General features: G+C 39.5%; 1 protein-coding gene across 6 annotated transcripts in view; it reads left to right on the top strand.

The window, feature by feature from the left end:
• The window catches only part of LOC149141397 (ubiquitin C-terminal hydrolase 13-like), a 191,242-nt gene that overhangs the window by 93,293 nt on the left and 74,595 nt on the right, over positions 1-23,354 (top strand). For 5 of the 6 annotated variants that reach the window (XR_016264002.1, XM_089446292.1, XM_089446291.1 and 2 more), the window contains 8 exons: positions 2,788-2,910; positions 3,099-3,176; positions 3,763-3,851; positions 3,953-4,061; positions 4,293-4,361; positions 4,630-4,740; positions 22,580-22,660; positions 22,889-23,008. Coding sequence is in view for 5 of the 6 variants with exons in the window: in XM_089446292.1 (XP_089302418.1) it covers positions 2,788-2,910; positions 3,099-3,176; positions 3,763-3,851; positions 3,953-4,061; positions 4,293-4,361; positions 4,630-4,740; positions 22,580-22,660; positions 22,889-23,008 (780 nt within the window). In the remaining variant the exon portion in view is untranslated. The remainder of the gene's footprint in view (positions 1-2,787; positions 2,911-3,098; positions 3,177-3,762; positions 3,852-3,952; positions 4,062-4,292; positions 4,362-4,629; positions 4,741-22,579; positions 22,661-22,888; positions 23,009-23,354) is intronic. The other variant, XM_089446293.1, reaches the window with a different exon arrangement.

Here is a 23,354-nt window from a genome sequence, read left to right as displayed (position 1 = left end):
ATAGAGGGTTTCAGAGGCCAGTCTTCAATGTTGAATTTGCCTGTGGGGTGAGGAAAATTTCTCACTAGATTTTTGCCAATATTTTTCTCTGTAGGATTGTCAGTTTCAACCTCTAGATTATTGTACTCAGGTTTCAGTGCTGCTTAATAATAAAAACCCTCAGTTGCTGGGGTTTTTCCATGGACATTTATACAAAAATACCTGTGTCATTTTTATTGTGTGCGCACTAGTATTTTCTCAATTTTGAGCACTATTATTTCCACAGTATTTTATTTGTGAATGTTGCAGTGTGATTTATTTAGTATTTGCCATAGCAAATAAATTGTTAAAATTAATTAACAATTAGAAGAATAGTTTCCAGTTGCTGCAATATGATTTCAACTTTGGAATTTTCACATGGTACCAGAGCATGAGTAATAGGCCGGGAAGCTCAAAAGCGGAGGTGAGAAATTCGCTGTTCAGTGGGAGCAACAAGCCGAAATTCTCGGAGGCAGCGCAGTACCCAGACAAGCTGGACAAATTGCCAGGGCAAAAATTTGATTTTTAGTTGCAGGGTTGTAGAAAAGTCGAGTTGCCCGGGTGAATGATTCCAATAGTTAGAGGGAGTAGCTGCAACTCAGATTTTTGCTGAGCAGATTCCTTGGTTGGACAATCGAGGGTTTTGAAGCAACAAAATCATCGTCGGGTGGTAAGAGAAAAGCACATACAACAAACGGAAAATTTCTCTTATTTGATCTCGAGTTTTAGAGATTTATTTTTTCCAGTTGCAGATTGGCAGTAGCAGTGAGTAGATATTCTCACTCCAGAAAGGAGCACGAGTAGCATATCCAACAACCGAGTAGAAGGAAAGAGGGAGATTTTCGGGTTTATTTTCTCCAAATATTTGAGTTTCACAACTTTGCAAAGATGGTCGTACGACATTTCTAGAGAAGGCTGTACGAGTTTGCCAGATTCCAGATTTGCATAGCAGATCGACTTCCAGTTACCGGAGACAGGTGCTGGAGGAGGTGCGAGTTGTCTCGTGCTAGTTGCAAAGTTAAGAAGGGTCACAACTAGGGACAATGCTCGAAAGGAGATAATGGGATACTAGATCCAGGTGGAGGAGGAGTATGAGACTCTGTTGTGCTAGATGGGCAGGGTCCAACACAATAGCAACAAGGAGATCAGTCAGATCAATTATGGATTGTTGCAGTGGTACCATCACCTTTGCTACAGGCGCCCATAGTATCAGTGTCAGCAGACGCGATCTATCATTAGATAGTTACAAGACTAGTTGCAGAACTAGTTGCGTGACACATGCAGTGCGAATTGCTCAGTTGTACTGTGCAGGTGCAGTTCCAGCTAGAAGATTCCCAACCCTGTGATACGCAATCCAGTTTCTAGTACAGGAGGATAGTGCAAGTTGCCAGGAGGGAGCAGATATATTTCCCGTAGGGAGATCGAGACTCAAAGGGAGTCTAGTTTCAGAGGGAGCATCCCTATGGAAGCTAGTACTTCAAGATCTGGGGAGATCAGACACATTATTGCAATAGTTGCAACAACAATGCAAAGATAGTAGCAAAGCATTCACAACGACAGTATGAGTAGATAAAAGCTACAGAGTTGGGCAGGGTCCTTGAGGAGTCCACCTCATGGATCATTACTTGGCTATGGGGGCCCACAATTTTCAGTAGTAGGATGGATCAGTGATATTTGATGCGGTCAGAACCATTAGTTTTCTAGTCATCCAGTGGTGTGGGCGAATGCATGCTCTATTATTGGAGGGCAGAGAGCTTAATGCAAGGAAGGCTCATGCATCGTCTAATCTTGGAGGGTGTAGATCCCAATGCAGGTAGGTCACATTGCATGCGGGGATATTTTTCTATTCTGGGGTGTAGAGAGATTCTAATTCATGCAAGCATCTTCTCTTCTTGAGTGGGTGCACTGTTCTAGGTAGGTGAACTCATGCATGAGGGCATCTTCCATGGCACATTAAGGTTAGGGTTTGGCCTCTTCAAAGTTGGCAGTTCACTAGATATGACTGGGTTCTTTGTAACCTCAAGTCTCTTGTTCTATGAAAGAGAGAGAGAGGGCTCTTCACGCTCTTGGTTAAACAGTTTGGCTTTCGAGTTAGTGCTTTTACTTGTGATAAGCGAATAGAAGATTCTATCTTTTTTTGCGTCCAATAGAGACATTCAGCTTGCTGTTCTGATTTATTCCGAACTCTGTTTTATGTAGATCCAGACACCTTTAATTGCTGTTTTTATCTACCTCACCAGATGCTGTGTCCACACTACGAAATTTCTGAACAGAAGTTTTAGTTTATTAAAATCTGGAGTTTTCATAGGGCTTCAGTGATTTTTGAGATTTAGCTGTAGGTTCTGGTTTCTATAATTGCAGATCTGCTTGTCACATGCTGGGACATCAACAAATAGATTGGGCCAGTCTGCCTTCATTAAATGAGTACAAGTTAAGTGATACCTTTCCTACAGTGGATATTTTATTATTGAAGTTGTTGGGATACAACTTTCCAAGATGCCATCCAAATTACCTCAAACTGTGTTTTCCAGTTGTGTTATCTGTGCGAGAAATGTCAGGAAGTCATCCACAGTAATATCAGTTAGAACCCTGTTATCGTATTATCATAAAATAGTTCCTTGATAAAATGATAGAACCTGGGCATCTTAATTTGTTGTCTTTCATAGTTTGTTGGTTCTGCTTCTTACCTGTGCTTTTCATTATGTATGCTGTCAATGTCTTCAAGATTTCCTAGATTTTACTAATATGATCAAAACTATGATTTTGCAGGAAGAGGCGGCAAAAGAATTTGGAATTCCGGTACAGTATCTACGTTTTTGGTTGTGGGCTAAGCGACAAAACCATACGTATCGGCCCAATAGACCTCTAATACCATTAGAGGAGTCCCAATCAGTTATATTACCTCTACTTATAGTCTTGGATCATGAGACGTAATTTTTTCTAAAGTATTTTTGTAAACATTGTAATGCCCAAGCATTTTAACACTCTTTTTTGTTTCATGTGAGAAATAAATATAAACTTGAGAGAGTGTCTTGTTTTAAGAGTTTATAAGATTGCTTTCTTATTATTTAAACTTACAGGTTGGTCACTTGAGGGAGGTTTCAAGTAAGGTGCAAGGTCCAGAGTTAAAATTGTTTATGGAAGTAAAGCATGGCCGGGTAACATTCTATTCCCAAGTTTTTATGTAGCTTTGCATATTTTCATAAATGATCCTTATTTCTTTTTAAGACTTTTTTTTCGTTACGCTATTATATGTGATAATCTTATTTCCATAGCATGGTATAACAATCTATTCCTATAATCTTTGCTTCCATTAGTAAGATAGTCTCAGTTAAGGTCTTTTAACTGAGTTCTTATGTAGCTTTGCATAATTTCATAAGTGATCTTTATTTCAGTTAAGTTGTTATAACTGAGTTCATATGTAGCTTTGCATAATTTCATAATGATCCTTATTTTTAAGATATATATGTATATACTTTTTGGTTTTAAATTACCTTATTACATGTGATAATGCTATTGCCATAGCATTGGATAATGTGTCTTAAGGAAAAGTTGAAACTTTTAACAGTATTTTGTATCATCTTCATTTAACTTTTTAAACTGACAGAATTCATAAGATTAACAACTTTGGTTTGCTGATAACCTACATGCTATTTTCTTTGATTATTTATAAAAAGTTTCAAGTGCTGCATTCTGTGAACTGAATTGCTTCTATTGATGACACTCTGGATTTTTTTTCTGTAGAATCTTTGCTTTCTTCCACCACCTGAAAAGAAGAAGGACGATATACTCCTTTTCTTCAAACTATATGATCCGGAGAAAGAATCACTGCGGTAGTAAATTTTTCCTATTATTAGTTATTTATTTTTTCATTTACATGAATTTTTTAATTTTACACCTACTCGACCTTTAACATCATCTATATTGGCCTCAGATATGTTGGAAGGAGTTTTGAGAAGTCTGGAGGTAAACCAGCAGACATTTTACTGAAACTTAATGAAATGGCTGGGTTTCCACCAGACACCGAAATTGAGCTTTATGAGGTCAGTCGAAGATGAGTTTTGGAACAGTGATCAAGATGGCTGTATAAAAAATTCTCTTTTGTTTTAATGCCAGTAGTGCCCTTGTAATTATTTTCTTCTATATGATTAGGTTCCAGGACTGGAACGTTGCAGTTCTGTTCTCTTTTGGGAAAAATTGATGATTATTCTTTACCTTGGTAATCAATATCGCCATCTAAGTCTCATCCATGCTTTTATTGTTATAACTGACAGGAAATTAAGTTTGAACCTTGTGTTATGTGTGAGCGTATTGACAAGAGAGTTCCTTTCCGAAATAGCCAGGTGAATTTTTTCTATGCTGTATCATGGCTTCTTTTGATTTATTTTTATTGCTGGATGTTTATGTTTAGAACTTTGCTATTTGCATTTTTATATCTTTGCTATATATCTTGAGCACTATGTTTTTATTTTACCATAATTCTGTAGCTTTTTTAGCAGTTGCATGTACATATATACCTTCATTTTGCCATGAATCTGCAGCACTATAATTGCTTGTGCCATTTAAATTTTTGTGAACTCAAATATAACAACCCTCTTATTAATGTTGCAGATTGAAGATGGAGATATTATTTGCTTTCAGAGGGTTCTCTCGACAGATGAGGAGGAACGGTATCGATATCCACATGTGCGGTTGTTTTTGGAGTATGTGCGTAACAGACAGGTAAAATACTCTTTTACTTTGATATTAAAATATACGTAGCATTTCAAGTAAAATGCATGAGAAGGATTGCAACGCAGAGAAAAAATTCTGTTTATTCCATGGATGAAATTATAGTATTTTTGTTGGTAGTTGTTTCCCTCTGCAACAGTCTGAATATAGGTTTGCAAAATTCTTTTAATCTAAAAAACTCAGCTAGGTTCTTTTCTAACAGGATTAGTAGTTTTGCTGTAAGTCCTTTTTTGTTCTTTGTATCTATTGGGCTATTCTTTTTGTGAGTCAAATAGTAAATACCCTATGTTGCATGAGTTTCTGGAACGTGGGAACATTGGGAACTTGGGTACGGGTTTCCAGAACGGCTAGAGGTTTCCCCAAAATTTACAGGAAACGGCTAATTGGGAGCTGTAATATTATACAATAAAAAATAAGAAATTAAAAAATTAAAATTATTTTCTTAATTATATAATTTATATAATAATCAAAATTAATATTGATTCAAAATACTCAAATATTAAAATCAATTTAAATATATAAATAATAAATATATAATCTCTCTTTTATATAAATATATTCTCTGGGTGTCTCTTTCCCTGAGTCTCTCCCTTTTATATATCTAAAATGTCAAGTTCATTATTAGTTCTCTGACATGTTTCTCTAGTTATTCTTACGAGAAAAAACAACTCTAATGTTTAAGCATTGACTGCCACATTAAATATGCACACACAATCTTCTGCAATATATATATACATAAACAACAAAAGAAATACTCATCAGCTTGACATCCCAGATATCGCCCTTACGTCAAGGTGCCACACGCTTCCTTAACCCATCAAGAGATTGCTCCAGTTTCTCAATTAAGGATATTGGTGTTAAAGATGTCTTTGGCCTTTCTTCCTGTGAAGGTTTCAACATAGGCTCATGTTTTGTGGGCAGTTCATCATATTTCTCTACAGGCTTTGTATTCCCCAACCCTAGGGAACGCTGGAACTCCAAAAAAATTGCCTTCAAAGCTCCGAGAACTTTCCCAAGCTTCCATTGAAGCTCTCGCTGAAAAGGAACGAGTTTCCCGGGGGTGCGGTAACCATTGGAACGAGTTTCCCACCTCTCGGGAGCGGTTTCGTGTAACAAATACCTCTTGGGTTCTTGTGGTAAAAAATGGAAGGCTTGCAATATAAAGGTAAGGGAGATTGAAGGTACACCAAGGATTCAAGAAATTGCCAAAAACAACCAGAATGTAATATATCTATAGCTTGCTTCTTGTGTTTGTACATATAGCTGGCGCTATTTGATAAATATGGATTTCTTCTTCTCCACGTTTTGTTAGCTTTAGGTTTTGTACGTACTATTGGGGGATGACTTTTGCAGTCGTGGCTCAAATACTTTTGGGGTCAAATTCAACTCAAAAATTGTTTTGAGCAATTTTTTTTGTATTGATAGAAATGTTGCTTTATCCAAATTTTGCAACTCTAAAACAATTATCTGGGTTCTTCTCTAGCGTGATTTGTTGTTTTTCAGTAATTCGTTTTTTGTTCTTTGAGTCTTTTGGGCTTTAGTAAGCCAACTGTGAAATTATGATCACTAACGCAATTTCTGGTTATTATTCTCCTACCTTTTCAGAGTATTTGTCAATTGCAATTACTTTGCGGCATACACTGAATAAAACACCAGTCTATCTTCACGAGAAAATGAATATAGGAACTGAGAAAAAAATGTACACGCAGAAATATAGAACACCAGTATTTTCGAACAAATGTCGCACGAAAAACCCTAAAGGGAAAACTAGTTGGAAGATGAGGGTTCTATTATTAAAATTCTTTAGCAAAAATAATATTACAACTGCTTTCTTGACACTGGCAAAGCTCCGCCAAAATTATTTCTTCACTTCTGCAAGACACCTCAAACCTCCCAGAAGCTATTTGACCCACCAAAATCAATTGGGACTCCCTCTGAAGGTGATTTTGACTCGCATGTGCGGCCTTGGCTGAGGAACTCGACCCTTCTAGCTACTCCCACTGGTTTGGAAAATAAATACGACCTCCACTAGAAAATCTCTCTCCTGGCAGATTAATTGTCCTGTGCAAATCAATCTCTCCTTTGCAACTTCGCTTGCTTAAGAATTTCTCCTCATTGAGCAATTTGTGCTGCCAAATTGTGTAATTCACACTCCTTGTTGGAGAAACTAACACTATTGGAAAATCAGCCTCTCACTGCAGAAAAATCAATCTCCAAATTTTCTCGAAAATCTTTGTGAAGAATCTCACCAACAATCTCCTCTAAAACCCTTGTTACTGATGTCCCTGTGCTGCCTCTGCGCCCTTGCTCTCAATGCAAATCTTTTTCTCAATGTGTTCTCCAAATGCCCATCAATTTCCTCTTATAATCTCTTGATGATGAATCAATGACCATGATCTAATCACAATCGATGGCTAAGATCATTTTGATTCCATCAAGTGACTTTTCTAGTTTTCTCTAGAGGAAAATCGATTTACTCCAAGTTATATTGATTATTATGCTGTTTCCCTAAGTTAGGAAAATTTATTTAACTGCTTAATAAAATCTAATCAAGGCCTTTTCTCACAAAACCAATTCTGCGTATTGAAGAAAATGTGTTCCCTAGCTTCATAAACATTGAGACTAGAACACCTGTTTCAGCTATACACCAACACTCCCTCGTAGCAAGGAAGGTGTTCTGCATAAAACCTAACTTGTCTTTGAAGAAGATGAACCTCGCCTTCCCCAAAGCTTTTGTTAGAATATTTTCTATCGCTCATCTGTAGGTACATAATGTAGTTGGACTATCTTGCATTGCACACAATCCTTGATGAAGTGTTACCTGATGTCTATGTGCTTGGACCTGTCATGAAATACCAGATTCTCTGACAACCTGATGAAACTCTGATTGTCACAGTGTATCACTGTAGTCTCTACGCTTTGACGAAAAAAGGCTACCAACAACTTTCGAAGCTAAATGGCCTCGCATGTAGCCATGCTTGTTGCTATGTACTCTGCCTCTATTGATCTTAGTGCCATAGACTTCTGCTTCCTGCTATACCAAGAACAACTCCAGATCCCGTGCTGAAGCAACACCTTGAAGTACTTTTCCCTAAGTTGCAGGAAACGTGGCCCTAGGGGTCGTTTCCTCCCGGGAAACGAAACGAAACCCGGAAACGCATACCGTACGGCCTGGAAACGCGTTTCCAGGCTGTACGAGCCACGTTTCCCCAAATTTATGTGTTGTTTTTAATTTTTTTTTAGGTTTCCGGGATGTTCTAGAAACCTATTCTAAAGTTATAAAAGAGCAGTTTGTCTCATTCTCTCATCACACTATTCAGCAAGTCGTTTCTCTTGGAGACTGGCAGTTGTTTCAGCTAGGGTGTTTTGAGCAGTGAGCAAAGTAGATTCCAGTAGCAGGAGAAAGAGATTTCAGCAGCAAGAGAAAGAGATTTCAACAGGAGATTTCAGTAGCAGCAGATTTGGCTCAGCTACAACCATATTTCTCTTCTTTTTTCTGGCATTTCAGGGTAGTCTTAGCCACAGATAATTAATTTGGGTAAGCCACATTCATTTTTTTAGTTTTTTCTTACTATTTCTTCAATTTTTCTAGGGTTTAGGCAGCCAAAAATATGAAAAACGTTTTTTATTGATAGATTTGTTTTTTAAATTTATTTTTGCAGCAGATTTGGCTCAGCTACAACCATATTTCTCCTCTTTTCTGGCATTTTAGGGTAGATTCAGCCACAAAAAATTAATTTGGGTAAGCCACATTGATTTCTTAGTTTTTTTCTTACTATTTCTTTAATTTTTCTAGGGTTTATACAACCAAAAATATGAAAAACGTTTTTATTATTTACAGATTTGTTTTTTTAATTTATTTTTGCAGCAATGGCTCAGCCAAAGTGCAGCTGCAAGTTCAATCCCTAGGGCCAACCCAAGCGCTGAATATTATCCTCTTTGGAGGCATGTGACGAAGCTTCAAAGATGTGGAGGTGGTGGCTCATGGGAATGGCGATGCAATCTTTGCAATAATACGTACAAGGGCTCCTACCCAAGAGTGAAGGCGCATCTATTGCATGGAGGAGGACAGGGGATTTCAGGTTGCACAAAAACATCAGATCCGTTGGCAAGGAGGGCATATCAAAGAGAGCAAGATGAGGCGGATGGTACTAAGAGAAGGCATGATGAGCTTACTCAAGCTCCATCTAACAATGAGCCAAGGATTGTAGTTGAAGCAAGAAAGAGGAGAGCTGGTCACACTCAACAACATGAACAACCAGCACCCAAAAATACCAGAGGCCCAGGGGCATCCCCTTCAGTTCAGGATAGCAGAATTGCTAGATTGGTGAATGTGCAAGCAAGAGAAGAAACTGATTCCAGAGTGGCTGGGTGCATTTATGCATGTGGTATCCCATTCAATGTTGTTCGCTCTCCTTACTGGCAAGATATGATAAGGGCAGTTAACAAAGCTCCTCAAGGGTACAAGGGGCCCAACTATGAGAAAGTCAGAACCCAGCTTCTCAAAAATGAGAAGGACCTTGTGGAGGACATTTTAGCTCCAATTCGTTCTTCCTGGAGTAGCTCTGGGGTTACCATAGTCTCAGATGGTTGGACAGATATGAGGCGCAGACCATTGATAAATATCATTGCCACTTCCCCCAAAGGAGCAATGTTTATCAAGGCAGAAGACTGCTCAGGAGAGGTGAAAGATGCACAATACATTGCTGATGTTATTATAAAAGCTATTGAACAAATAGGGCCTAACAAGGTGGTGCAAGTTATCACGGATAATGCACCGGTTTGCAAAGCTGCAGGTTTAATTATTGAGGGGAGGTATGACCACATCTTTTGGACACCATGCATTGTCCATAATCTGAATCTGATCTTAGAGGAAATCGACAACAAAGTTTCCTGGATAAAGGAACTCACAGGGGAAGCAAGGGAGATTATCAAATTCATCACCAACCACCACCAGTCTCAGGCCATATTTCGAGAGTACTCCAAATTGGAGTTGTTAAAAGTTGCTGAGACAAGATATGCCTCAAACTTCGTGATGTTGCGCCGCCTTGTTGAGGTTAAGCATGCATTAGTTTCTATGGTGGTGAGTCAACTTTGGATTGAGTGGAGACAAGCAGATTCAGAGTGGGGATCTATGGTGCGTAGATTGTGCCTTGATGATGATTGATTGAGCAAGGTAGATTTCTTGCTAAAGTTCACAACCCCTGCATTTGAGCTTCTCCGGAGTGCTGACACTGACCAACCTTTCTTGGGAGAGGTATATGATGGCATGGATTCCATGGTTGAGAAAACTATGGAAATCATTTCGCAGGAGTCTCCACAACTTTTGTTTGTTGATGATCATATTGCTGGTTTGATCAAGAAAATCATTGTTGATAGGTGGAACAATTTCAATACACCATTGCACACTTTAGCACATGCTTTGAACCCCAAATTTTATGATGAGGAGCTTATTGCTAAAAGCAATGGGAAGAGGAAGGCACCCCATAAGGATAGAGAGGTGGCTACTGGGGTGAAAAAAGCCCTTATGAGAATGTTTCCTTCTCATCTACATAGGGAGGTAAAGGAGGAATTTGCCAGTTTTGCTGCAGGAATAGATGATTATGCAGATATATCAGCTTTGGAGGAGAGAAGCACCATGAATCCAGTTAGGTGGTGGATTTGTCATGGAGCAAATGGTGTACATTTGCAAAACCTTGCCATTCGTATTCTTTCACAAGTGGCAAGCTCTTCATCAGCAGAAAGGAATTGGAGCACTTATGGTTTTATTCATTCTGTGAAGCGCAATAGGTTGGGCTCACAGAAAGCAGAGGATCTTGTTTATGTGCACTCCAACCTTCGCCTTGCATCTCGTAGGGGTCCAGAATACAACAGTGGTCCTTCTAAAGAATGGGATGTGGATGCAGAAAATCCTGATTTGGATCTCTCTCTTGCTGCCCTGAATATTGATGCCGAATCTGATAGTGGAATTGGTGCATCATCTTCTTCAGCACTACCATCCACTGTTGAGCATTGTGCTGCTTCTATTTTTGATGAGGATTGTTATGATGAGGATTAGTCTTTTGTGACTTGTCTCTATAGTTCTTGCAGCCTTATAGTCTTTATTGTACTTGCAACCTCATATACTAATATAAAGAAAGGCTGATTTTGGATTTTCCTATATTTTTATTTTCATTATGTGATCATTCATGACTCATGAGTAAATGTGATGTAAATTTAATCTTAATGTTTAAATGTAATAAATTATAATCATATAATGTAAATGTATCATTCATGCTTTATGATTGCACATATATATAATAATAATTTTTAAATATTTTTAATATATATATATATATATATATATATATATATATATATATATTATATATATATATATTCGCGTTTCCCCGTTTCCAAAATTTGGGGAGGTCGCGTTTCGTTTCGCTTCCCGTTTCGGAAACTCGTTTCCGTTTCCCCGTTTCGTGCAACTTAGACTTTTCCGATCTATTGTGTTCCTTGCCTAGTTTGCGTTAGTATAGTCGACCAATCTAACACCATCACCTCGAGGATAATTGATCCCATATTCAATTGTGCCACAGAAATACCTCAACACATGCTTAGTTGCTATCTTATGCTCTCGCTTCGGCTCCACCATGAATTGACATAGAGAGTTAACTACATAGGATATGCCTAGCTTGGTGTTGACTAGATACATGTGAGAACCGATCAACTGCATGTACAAGGTGGGGTCCACATCCTTCTCCTTGGATGCATCTATTTTTCTCCAATTGTTGATTAATGGTGTAGACATGGCCAGATAATCCTCCATCCTGAATCTGCTCAGGCTCTCGATACAATATCTCCCTTGACCAAGGAAGATCTCACCATCTTTCTGCCACACCTCCATATCTAGAAATTAGTGCATGAGCCCTAATCCTTCATCTCAAACTCTGTTGCAAGGTCCCTCTTGCACTCCTCGATGAGCCCTAGTGAACCTGTCAAGAACAAGTCAACCACGTATAGGACAAGAATGAGTACATCTCTTCAACCACCAAGTCGTAGAGGTTGTTGTTCGCCTCACCCTTCACAAAGCCCTTGCCTTGCAAGTATCTGTCGATGCATTCATACCACACCTTGGGAGCTTGCTTGAGCCCGTACAAAGCCCTCTTAAACCTGCACATGTGGGTCTCTTTGCTGTGTGCTACAAAGCCCTCCGGTTGTTCAATGTACACCTCTTCTAATTCACCAATGAGGAACATCATTTTGACATCCATCTGATGGATCTGCCACACCATCTATGCTGCTAATGAGATCAAGACTCATATAGAAGTGTACTTTGCCACAGGAGCAAATGACTCCTCATAGTCTATCCCATCTTGCCACACCTACTGTTGTGCGACCGCTTAATAGCTAGAATGCTCTCTCTCTACTAGCTGAATGACCAATGCCATTTTGCCAGTTTATCGCTTTGGTTGTCTCTGCTCTATCTTGCTCATACTAGGAGCCCCAACAAACTCTTGAGCACCTTTGAGTGTAGCTTGAACCTCCCGGTTTTTCCTGCCAATAGTGGAGTTGAGAATGTCCACCTCCATGTCTGGTGATGCATCTCCCTAATCTGCTGCATTTGCTGCTCCATACTTTGTGAAGCCTTAGGAGCATTCACACATGATCCTGTGCTTGTACTGGTCACTGTACTAGTGATTTGCTGTTGCCCCTGATTCTGTTGCTGTACTTTGGGTGCTTCTACTAGCTACTCACTGTGAACTTTTGATGCTAGCATCTGTCTGGATCTTCTGTACACGTTGCCCTCCATGAACATGACATCTTGCATGACTATAATCGTCTTGGCGCTTGGGATGAAAATCCTGTATGCCTTTGAGGTTTTGTTGTACCCAACAAAAAACCTCACTTTGCAATCTGATCCAACTTCGAACGTGTCTCTCTTGGAATACGGGAGTACACTAGGCAACCAAATATCCTAAAGTGATTGACACGTGGCTTCTTCTTGGTGAAAGCCTCCATGGGAGACATCTTGCCAAGTGCTCTATGTGGGACCCTGTTCTGAATGTAAACTACTGTACTACATGCCTCTGTCCATAGATAGCATTTGAGATCTTGGCCATACAACATAGCTCTGGCTGCCTTCGAAATCGATTGGTTTTTTCTCTCAGCGACCCCATTCTGCTGTGGGTTGTAAGGAATCGTCCACTCTCTCCTGATTCCTACTTTGGTGCAGAACTCCTGGAACTCTTTGTTGGTGTATTCCCCTTCATTATCTGACCAAAGTGTTTGAATCCTTTTGCTTGTCGCGTTCTCTACTAGAGACTTATACTTGTGAAAGCGATTGAAGACCTCATCCTTAGTCTTCAAGAAATAGATCCAGGTCTTCCAGGAGAAATCATTGATAAAAGTTCAAAAGTACTTGTATCCCTTGAGAGATTTCGTCGACATCGACCCACATATGTTTTGAGTGTACAAGGTCCAAAGTAGCTTGCGATTTACTGTCACTCCTTGGAAAAGATGCCTTGGCAAACTTCCCCTACACACATCCTCTACATACATCGTCGTGCTCTGTGCTCACCTTCGGAACACCTGTCACCATCTCCCGAAGTAGTCTAAGTGCTCCATGATGAATATGGCCAATCCTCCTATGCTAAAGCTCCACCTGGTCTCTCAGACTACTACTGCTAACTAGTGCCTTGGGTGTGTCTAACTACAACCTGTATAACCAATTGCTCCTCACCCCAACTGCTATAGGTGACCTCCAATCCTTGTGTTGTAACATCACTCTAGCCCCTCTAAAGAGAACATCACACCCTTTGTCTTGAAGGATTGATACGGAGATTTGATTCATCTCTAGGCTTGGCACATGTAACACATCATGGGTGGGTAGTTGCTTGTCGTTCTCCCTCTGAAATAGAATAGTTCCTCGTGTTATTGGAGTGCACTTGGACTTGTTCCCTATCTGAATCTGGAACCTGATGTCCTCCTCATAATTGGAGAAGTACTCACTAACTCCTGCCATTTGAAATGATGCTCCATTGTCTATGTACTAGACACCCTCTGAAGTTGAGCTAGTTAGGCAAGCGATCAATGCGAACTCTTGGTCCATCCTTCCAGAGAGCTCATTTGCATCTGCTAAAGTTGAAACTTGCTTCTTGCCCTTCTTCCTTTGTGGCCAATCATTGACTTAGTGGCCAAACTTGTGACAGACATCACACTTGACATTTGATAGGTCCTTCTTGCTCTTCTCTCCTTTCGAGCTAGGCCCTTTACTGGACCCCTTCTTTGCTTTGCCCTTTCCTGCTAAGGCGACGTGCTCCTGCTCCCTCTCAACCTTCGGTACCTTGCCACTGTTGCTGGTGCCCTCAACTCCTCCTGAGTGAAGTTACTCCATAGCCGATCCCAATCTGGAAGATTGTCTCTTCCTGAAATCACCTGAACGAACATCCACCATTCCTTGGAGAACTCGATGAGTGCTATACGCACTAGCTCATCATCACTGGGTTTCTCTCCAACTGTAGCGAGTTCATTTCTGATAGATCGAACTCTGGTGAGATAGGTAGTAACATCCTCTCCCTTATTCTGCTTGATGGTCCTTAGGTTCTCCTTGAGGATCAATTTCCTATTTTCTAATAGATCCTAGTACAGTTTGACGATGGCATCCCACATCTCCTTCGTTGTACTCTTCTCTACGATGTGTGGAAGCTAGTTCATCTCCGATAGATCGAACTCTGGTGAGATAGGTAGTCACGTCTTCTACCTTATTCTTCTTGATGGTCCTCAACTTCTCCTTGAGGATCAATTTCTAGTTTTTTGATGGATCCTGGTACAGTTTGACGATGGCATCCCACCTCTCCTTCGATTTACCCTTCTCGTTGATGGGCAAAACGATATGATCTCTCACTCCGTCGAGAATCATCCTCTTTACTTTGGCATTGGCCCTCCTGTATTTATTTAATAGGATGTATTTATTGGTACAACAATAATTGTTGTAGCAAACTCCTTCACACCATACTTGTCCAATAGAAACAACAACCTGGCCTTCCATACTCCAAAGTTAGAGGCTCCATCCAACTTGTCATGATCTCTCAATCCTGTTGCAACCATCTTTGGAAATCTGTGAACTCAAATAAACTGGAGATATAGATTGAATAACTCAAACTGGGTATAATCAAATTGGGTATTAACCCTCATGTGCTTTCCCTTCCTGTTCCTGCGGAGATCTAGGTTCTGCTCTCAGATTTGCTCTGATACCATGTGAAATTTTCATTACTGTTGTAATTTCTAGTTATTATTCTCCTATCTTTTCAGATTATTTGTCAACTGCAATTACTTTGCGACAAAGACTGAATAAAACACAACCACAACTTCATGAAAAAATGGATATAGGAACTGAGAAATATATGCACACACACAAATATAGAACACCATTATTTTCGGACAAATGTTCCTGGAAAAACCCTGAAGGGAAAACCAATGTGCTAACGAGGGTTTTATTATTAAAATTCTTTAGCAAAAATATTACAACTGCTTGCCTGACACTGGCACGACAAAATTATTTCTTCACTTCTGCAAGACTCCTCAGACCTCCTGGAATCTATTTGACCCACGAAAATTAATTTTGCCTCCCTCCCTCTGAAGGTGATTTTGGCTCACGTGTGGCCCTGACTGAGAAACTCGACCCCCCTGGCTACTCGCACTAGCTGGGAAAATAGATACGACCTCCACTAGAAAGTCTCTCTCTCCCGGCAAATCAATTCTCTTGTGCAAATCGATCTCTCTTCTAAAAATTCACTTTCTTCGTAATTTCTCCTTACTCAGCTATTTGCACAGCCAAACTAGGTAATTCGCACCCCCCTGCTAGAGCAACTTGCACTACTGGAAAATCGACCTCAGTGTAGAAAAATCGATCGCCAAATTTCTTTGGAAATCTCTATGAAGAACTTCACTGACAATCTCAGCTGAAACCCCTGCTGCTGATGCCCCTGCGCCCTTGCTCTCATTGCAAATCTATGTCTCAATGTGTTCTCCAAATGCCCATCGATTTCCTCGTATAATCTCTCGTTGACGAATCAATGGCCATGATCTAATCATAATCGAGGGCTAAGATCATCTTGACTCTATCAAGTTACTTTTCCGGAAGTCTCTAGAGGAAAATCAATTTACCCCAATTAACACTTATTAATTAAGTTGTTTCCCTAAGTTAGAGTTAGTAAATTCTAATCAAGGCCTTTTCTCACGAAACCAATTATGGGTATTGGAGAAAATGTGTACCCTAGCCTCGTAGACACAATATGAGACTAGAACACTTATTCGAGCTATACCAACTCACATCAACTAGTAAATGCTTCTAAAATTGATGAGGTCAAGAAATCGGATATGTTGAAGGCTTTGGAGAAAAGTAAATATAATGTAGTAACATTACACCAATGATTCAAGAAATTGCAAAAGCCAGTCATAAATGATCTATGTCCTATCTAACTTATTGTGTTTGTACTTGTCACTAGTGTTATTTGATATATAGGGCTATCTTCTTCTCCATGTTCTCCTAGGTTTAGGTCTTTTGTTGTGCTTTTGGGAAATAATTTTTGTACTCTTGTCACAGTTACATTCAGTGTAAAAATTGATGATGTTTTGAGGTATAGAACAATACTTTTGACTCTTAATGAAAAAATTGAAAGCATCCTTATACTTTCATTGCATAGGCAATGTTTAAATGTTGCAATTTTGAATATGTATAGGACCATAGGTCACAATTCTACACATTATTTTGGGTGTATTTGTTGTGTTGATAGAAACATTGCCTTAGCAAATGTTTTCAACTTAAAAAAGTTAGCTGGGTTCTTCTCTAACAAGATTTGGAGTTTCACAAGTGGTCCTTTTTTGTTGTTTGTATCTTTTGGGCCAATTTTTTAGTAAGCCAAATAGTAAATGCTTATGAGATTTCTGAGGTCAAAACATTGGAAATGCAAAGGTTTTGGAGTATGTAAAGACAAGGGAGGAGTAATAATACCAAATATGCAAAAAGACTAGAAATGTTATATATCTTGTCATACTTATTGTGTTTGTACCTATTGTTGGAGCTATTTGATATATAAGGCTTTCTTCTTCTCCATGTTCTCTTAGCGCTAGGTTTTTTGATGCATCTTTTTCTCGATGCTCCCAACAATTATGGGCACCAATGAATAGGCAGATGGTAGCACCATTTAAGCTCCACAAGACCTTGGAAGGCCTCTTGTGCCCACCAATGAGACTTGTGTGGAGTTGTTAGGTCCTAGGACAAGGCTTATCTATCTAGTTGACAATCCTTTGTGTTCAAAGGACAACAATAGGCACCTCCCTTGATATATAGAGATACACCATAGATCAACACGTCTTCTAGATTATCAAGACTAACTATCTTCTACTACCCTCGCCAAGCTTGTGCTTAAGATGCCTTTCTACCTAGAGCACGTTTTGGAGCTGCGTGATGGCATGATTGTTTGCTTCCAATCTTTGTTACACGGGAATCACTCCCGGGAGGTGGGAAACCCGTTCCAATGTTTTCCGTGCTCCCGGGAGCTTTGGAATTGTATGGGAACAATCCCTTTTCAACGGGAGCTGCAATGGGAGCTAAGGAAAGTTCCGAGAGCTTTGAAGATTGTTTTTTTGGAGTTCCGACGTTCCCTGGGGTTGGAACTTGGGGAATACAAAGCCTGTAGAGAAATATGTTGAACTGCCCACAAAACATGAGCCTATGTTGAAACCTTCGCAGGAAGAAAGGCCAAAGACATCCTTAACACCAATATCCTTAATTGAGAAATTGGAGCAATCCCTTGATGGGTTAAGGAAATGTGTGGCACCTCGATGTAAGGGCGCTATCTGGGATGTCACGCTGATGAGTATTTCTTTTGCTGTTTATGTATATATATCGCAGAAGATTGTGTGTGCATGTTGTATGTGGCAGTCAATGCTTAAACATTAGAGTTGCTTTACTTTTCTCTTAAGAATAACTAGAAAAACATATGTAAAACTGTAACTTTGTATTTTTATGCTAGATTGTTTCAAAGACTCGTCATGTGTCAGAGGACTGATAATGAACTGGCATTTTAATATTTTATATACATAAAAGGGAGAGACTCAGGGAGAGAGACACCCAGAGAATATATTAAATATTTATATATAAGAGAGATTATATGTTTATTATTTATATATTTAAATTGATTTTAATATTTGAATATTTTGATTCAATATTAATTTTGATTATTATATTAATTTACTGTAGACTGTTGTTTGCTCTTATGTCTAGAAGTTCTACCTTCAAGGAGCTCATTATCCCGGAGATCACCAATGGTTTTAGCTCACCATTTACGTCGAAGAGTAGAGGAACCAATATCAGGAGGAGGTGGAGAAGGCTCATGAACAATAGGAGCAGCAAGAGGAGGGTTATTTTCCGGAGGAAGCTCAGGTAGTGTATTATCAAATACTGAGGCTCCATCATCCCTCCCATCAAGTGGACATATCGGAAGGAGAACATTGTGAGGCTGATCCTCAGAACACTGCTCAGAAGACTGAAAGAATCCTTTGTCTTCATCAAATACTACATCCCGACTGAAGCTAAGACGACCAGTGGCTATATCTATCAGCCTATAGGCCTTGTGATGATCACTGTACCCTGTCATCATGAGTTTCTGGCTTTTGGAATCCAACTTAGAGCGCTTAGTAGCTGGAATCCAAACATATGCAACTGAGCCAAATACTTTGAGGTGACTGATCTTAGGCTTACGGCCAGACCAAACCTCTTCGGTAGTCTTCCCCTTAACAGCCTGAGTAGGTGATTGGTTAAGAAGATAGACAGCAGTGAATACTGCATCAGCCTAGAATTTGTTCGGAACACTCCTGTGTTGTAACATGGAACGAGCCATTTCAACAACCGTACGGTTGCGGCGTTCAACAACACTATTCTGTTGAGGAGTGTAGGGTGTAGTTAACTGGCATTTGATGCCATGAGTATCACAGAAGTTGGAAAAAACAGAAGAACAAATTCCCCCCTCGTTATCTGTCCTAAGATTCATGATATTACAACCAGACTCTTTTTCAACTAAGGTTTTAAACTCCTGAAAGGTACTAAATGCATCAGATTTATATTTTAGAAAATACACCCACATCTTTCTACTAAAATCATCTACAATAAGTAAAAAATATTTGCAACCAGTAATAGAAGATGTATTCATAGGACCACAAATATTAGCATGAATTAACTGGAGTACCTTAGATGGTCGCCAAGAGATTCTCCATCCTTGAATGAAGACCGATGTTGCTTGCCAACTTGACAGTGGCCGCATACTCCCAACTGCTGTGTCTGAATATCAGGTAACCCTGACACAAGTCCCTCCCGAGAGAGCTGAGAGAGATATTGCATGTTTAGATGCCCATATCGCTGATGCCACAGAGTGCTGATGGGAGAAACACGAGCTGCTAGAGCCACTTCTGGAGAATCACCAGTGTCAAGAAGCCTGTATAGACCATGATCCTCTAGGCCAATAGCAACCGTAAGACTAGTGTCCCTGTCGATAATGGAGCACTTGTGCGCACTGAACACTACATCAAGCAGAGGAGAGTCCCTCATAATCTGGCTGACAGACAGCAGATTAATTTCCATACTAGGAACATAGTACACATTCAGGAAGATGAGTGTGCGCCCAACAGACTGGATCCGAACTGTAACTTTGCCGACCACTGTGCACTCTTCACCTCCGCCGAATACTACTGAATCACTAAAAGGTGAGAAGTCAATAAATCAGTCACTCCTGTGAGAGAAATGGCGTGATGCACCAGAGTCAATGTACCAGGCGGAAGACGGGACATGATCTGAAGAGCTTTTAGCCATAAAGGCGAAAAGGCAGATTCTCTTTGCTCGGACTGTTCTGCAACATTCGCTGTCTGATGGGGCCCTCCTTGTTTCTTCTGTTCAGAAGCAATCCTCTGTCGGCAATCTTTCTTCATGTGGCCGAATTTGTGACAGTAATTACGTTGCACATTTTTCTTCCTAGCAGGATCAAAAGGCTGAGAAGAACCTTTCTGCTGAAAGGACTGAGAGAACTGATATTTGGCAGCGAAAGCATTTTCTGAGGAGGCTGATGAGGCACCACTACCAAACTGTTGTTTCCAACGATCCTGCTGCATGAGTTTGTTGCATAGCTCCGGAAACTTCAGATCAACATTAGTGGAGGTAATGTTGAGTGTTTCTATGAAGTGCTCATAAGATTTTGGTAGACATTTCAGAGTGATGACTACCATATCTTCTTCCTCCATGGTCCGACCAATGGCTTCAAGCTGATCTCGAATGTCTTTGTTCTTGTTAAGATGTTCCTATAAAGACATATGTTCGTCCATCATGATGGAGAACAAATGATTCTTGAGAAAGAAAGCTATGCTTTTGTCGGATGTTTCGTGCAATTTCTTCAGATGTTGCCAAATTTCAGCAGCTGTTTTGCCAGAAGGAATCTGCGGTAACTGATCATCAGTCACAGAAAGTTTGAGAAACATAACAGCCTCTCGATTTCGATCATCAAATTTATCTTGATTGGTACCAGTGATACCAGGACGGAGCTCTTTGTTCAAAACGAGCTGGTGAAGTCGCCTATATTCAAAAATGGTCAACGTTCTCTGTTTCCAGATGTTATAATTGGTGCCATTAAAGCGTTGACCGCCTTCCAACATCAGATTTGTGAGTGAGGCCATCTGCACGTTTCCCAAGACACAGGAAAAAAACAACAAAGAAGGCTGACCCGGATTTTAATGCAGAGGCCGAAAAAAATAAGCAGTCAATACTTAATTTGAGTAATGACGTTGAACAGAGAAGACATGCTCAGCCAACAATAAAAAAATACACTGAAGACACTGTATAAGAGTGCTGATAAATACAACAAATAATAGAACTTGGAAACTGAGTGTATATATGTCCAATGCCCTACGCTGAGAGCACCTGTAGATGAGAACGCTCTTGTCGTATTTCTTCACGGCAGTCTCTTTATGACAACAACGTCTTTCTCTGCTGTTCAAAATGTTTGTATGTGCTGACAGCTGATTAAAAAACAAACAAAAACCGGCTGCGTTTGACTAGATTCCTCCACATGAACAGCGACAGTGACAACAACGGCGGGAATGAATGAGTTTGGAATGCTGATTTCGGAAATTTTGGTGGATTTGAGCGCACACGATGAGGGCAGAAGCGGTTCCACCAAGTCGTTTTGACGGCTGCTCGTAAGACCGATCACTCTCGATGCAATAGCTATCCCGTAAGCCAGATCAACAACGATTAATATTTGCGGAGAGACAAACACAAATTCATTAAATTGGAGGGGCAGATATTTGACGGGCTACGAAAATATGGAAGCAACTTGCACGACAACGAGTCGCATCCGACAGAGCAGATCATGAGGACTCGATCTGATCTGATCTTCTAGAGGTAGGGTTTATATTTTCCAGTCGGGTGCACTCTTGCGGAAAAAAAATGCGCTATGAGGATCCGAGACCCACAATTGGTATCCACAGGTATGTGTTCATACTGTTCAAGCAAATGGCGAGAGAGACTGTGTATCCCCCAGAGTTGCGCATCAACTTCAGTACACGAGATTTCGCAGAGATTAATGGCCTCGGACTACCAGTCGCTGAAGTATATTACAATGCTGAAAAGGAGACCGCGCCCCGAAGGCGCTTCTGAAATAATAATATATATAAATATATATATTTATACTGTAATCATAGATTTCATCCTTCCGGCCGTGATGCAACTTAGCTCAGCTTGTAATCACGGCAAATTATCGCTGGAAATCGCCTATACAGCAAACAATGAAACTCTCAGGTTCGGTCCCCACGACTTATCCTTCAGGCACTGGAGATAGGAGCGGGAAAAAACCTTCGATTACTGCACTAATCAGAACGAAACCTCTTGGAGCGTAGAAATTTTGACGCCAAAAAAAATAATCCAGATTCCTACAGAGCTATTTCGAAATGAAGCAAAATTTTTCAGATAATGAAAAATTATTTCGAAAAATACCTAAGCTCTGATACCATAATGAATGAATGAATTGAATTGATTTACATGAGCAAAATGAAGCTCAATAAGTAATACAGAGATATTTACAGTAATAGAAACATCAAGTTTCTATTGGGAAATAGAAAGAACCAGTTTCATCTAAGAAATTGCTAAAAAGATAAAATAGCAACAGCTAATAAGAATGAGCATTAAACACTAAATAGTATTATTCTAATACTCCCTACTTTGTAATGGCTTTTAACTTCCTTGCACGCTGACTATGGTACTTCTTTGATTCAATGTGCTTTTGATTGTTCATAAGCCCTGGACTTTCGGTTGCTCGTTCCATCCATTACATTTTTTATAAGAGCATTGACTTCAAGAAGATATGCTAAAACTACATTCAGGATAATTTATGATTTTCTTGGTTTTGGCTTTGGCTTACATTTTTTAGAAGTCCATTGACTTCAAGAAGATGCGCTAGAATTACATTCAGGATAATTTATGATTTTCTTGGTTTTGGCATTGGCGTATGTTCTCTTCTTTGTATCTGTTGATGCTCTTTATCACAGAGTTGAATAATAGTACATGTTTAGCACTTTCCTGCTGCTTGTCATAAAAGAACAAAAGGGATCTTCCTAAGATGCAAGTTATTGGGTACTCTAAACATGCACTTTTGGTTGTCAAGGAGTAGCACATGGAGTATAAATATTGGTAGATGAATTTGGATTCTATGATGGGTTGACTACTTTTATAGATTCTAAGATTTGAGATATTGTATAACTTTATGTCAGGAGCATCTTCATGTTTGTTTATGCTTTGCAGGTAAGCTTGAAGAAAGAACAAGAAGAAAAGGAGAAGAAACGGAAAGAGAAGACAGAAGCACATCTTTATTCTATTATTAAAGTAGGTGCACACTGAATTTTTATGGGTTATTATGACCATGCATTACTGACCTTTTTTGAATTCTCTTATACTTTTCATGATTCCAGAAATTATGGCTAAAACACAAATGAGTTAGAAGTCCAGGACATATTTCTTTGGGTTAAAACTTAATTTTGTGCATTTCAATTTATACTTCACAACAGAATTCAAGTGCATTCCAACTTGATTTGTGTATCATTGTTTTTCCAGGTGGCACGGGATGAAGATCTTGCAGATCAAATTGGGAAGGACATATATTTTGATCTTGTAGATCATGACAAGGTCCGAAGTTTTCGTGTGCAGAAGCAACAACCTTTTACCTCTTTCAAGGTATTTTTATCTTAACAAACCAAAGATTGAATCTCACCCATTAAGATTTATGGAATCTACCACCGTTGTTGATATGTGTAGTACTGCCTAAGGTATTTTCTTCTCACAAAAGCTTTTAAGATTGGGAGTCTGTTCATGTACTAGACATACATAAAGATTAAAATTCTGCCTTTAGTAATAATGCTTGTATCTTTCTTTATTTAGTAAGTCATGGCATAATTATTGTATCTATGCATGTGAGCAGTAATACCAAGTTTGAGTATGTATCTTAGTTTTGATTCCTGCAGCAACATATCCTGTAGTCTTATTTCTATTACATCTCGAGTTTGGGTGTGTTAAATGTTGT

Source organism: Pinus tabuliformis, chromosome X, assembly GCF_031772625.1.
Source record: "Pinus tabuliformis cultivar Carrire ecotype Pingquan chromosome X, CPIR1, whole genome shotgun sequence".
Classification (NCBI taxonomy): Eukaryota; Viridiplantae; Streptophyta; class Pinopsida; order Pinales; family Pinaceae; genus Pinus; species Pinus tabuliformis.
This window is presented reverse-complemented; position numbering and strand designations above follow the sequence as displayed.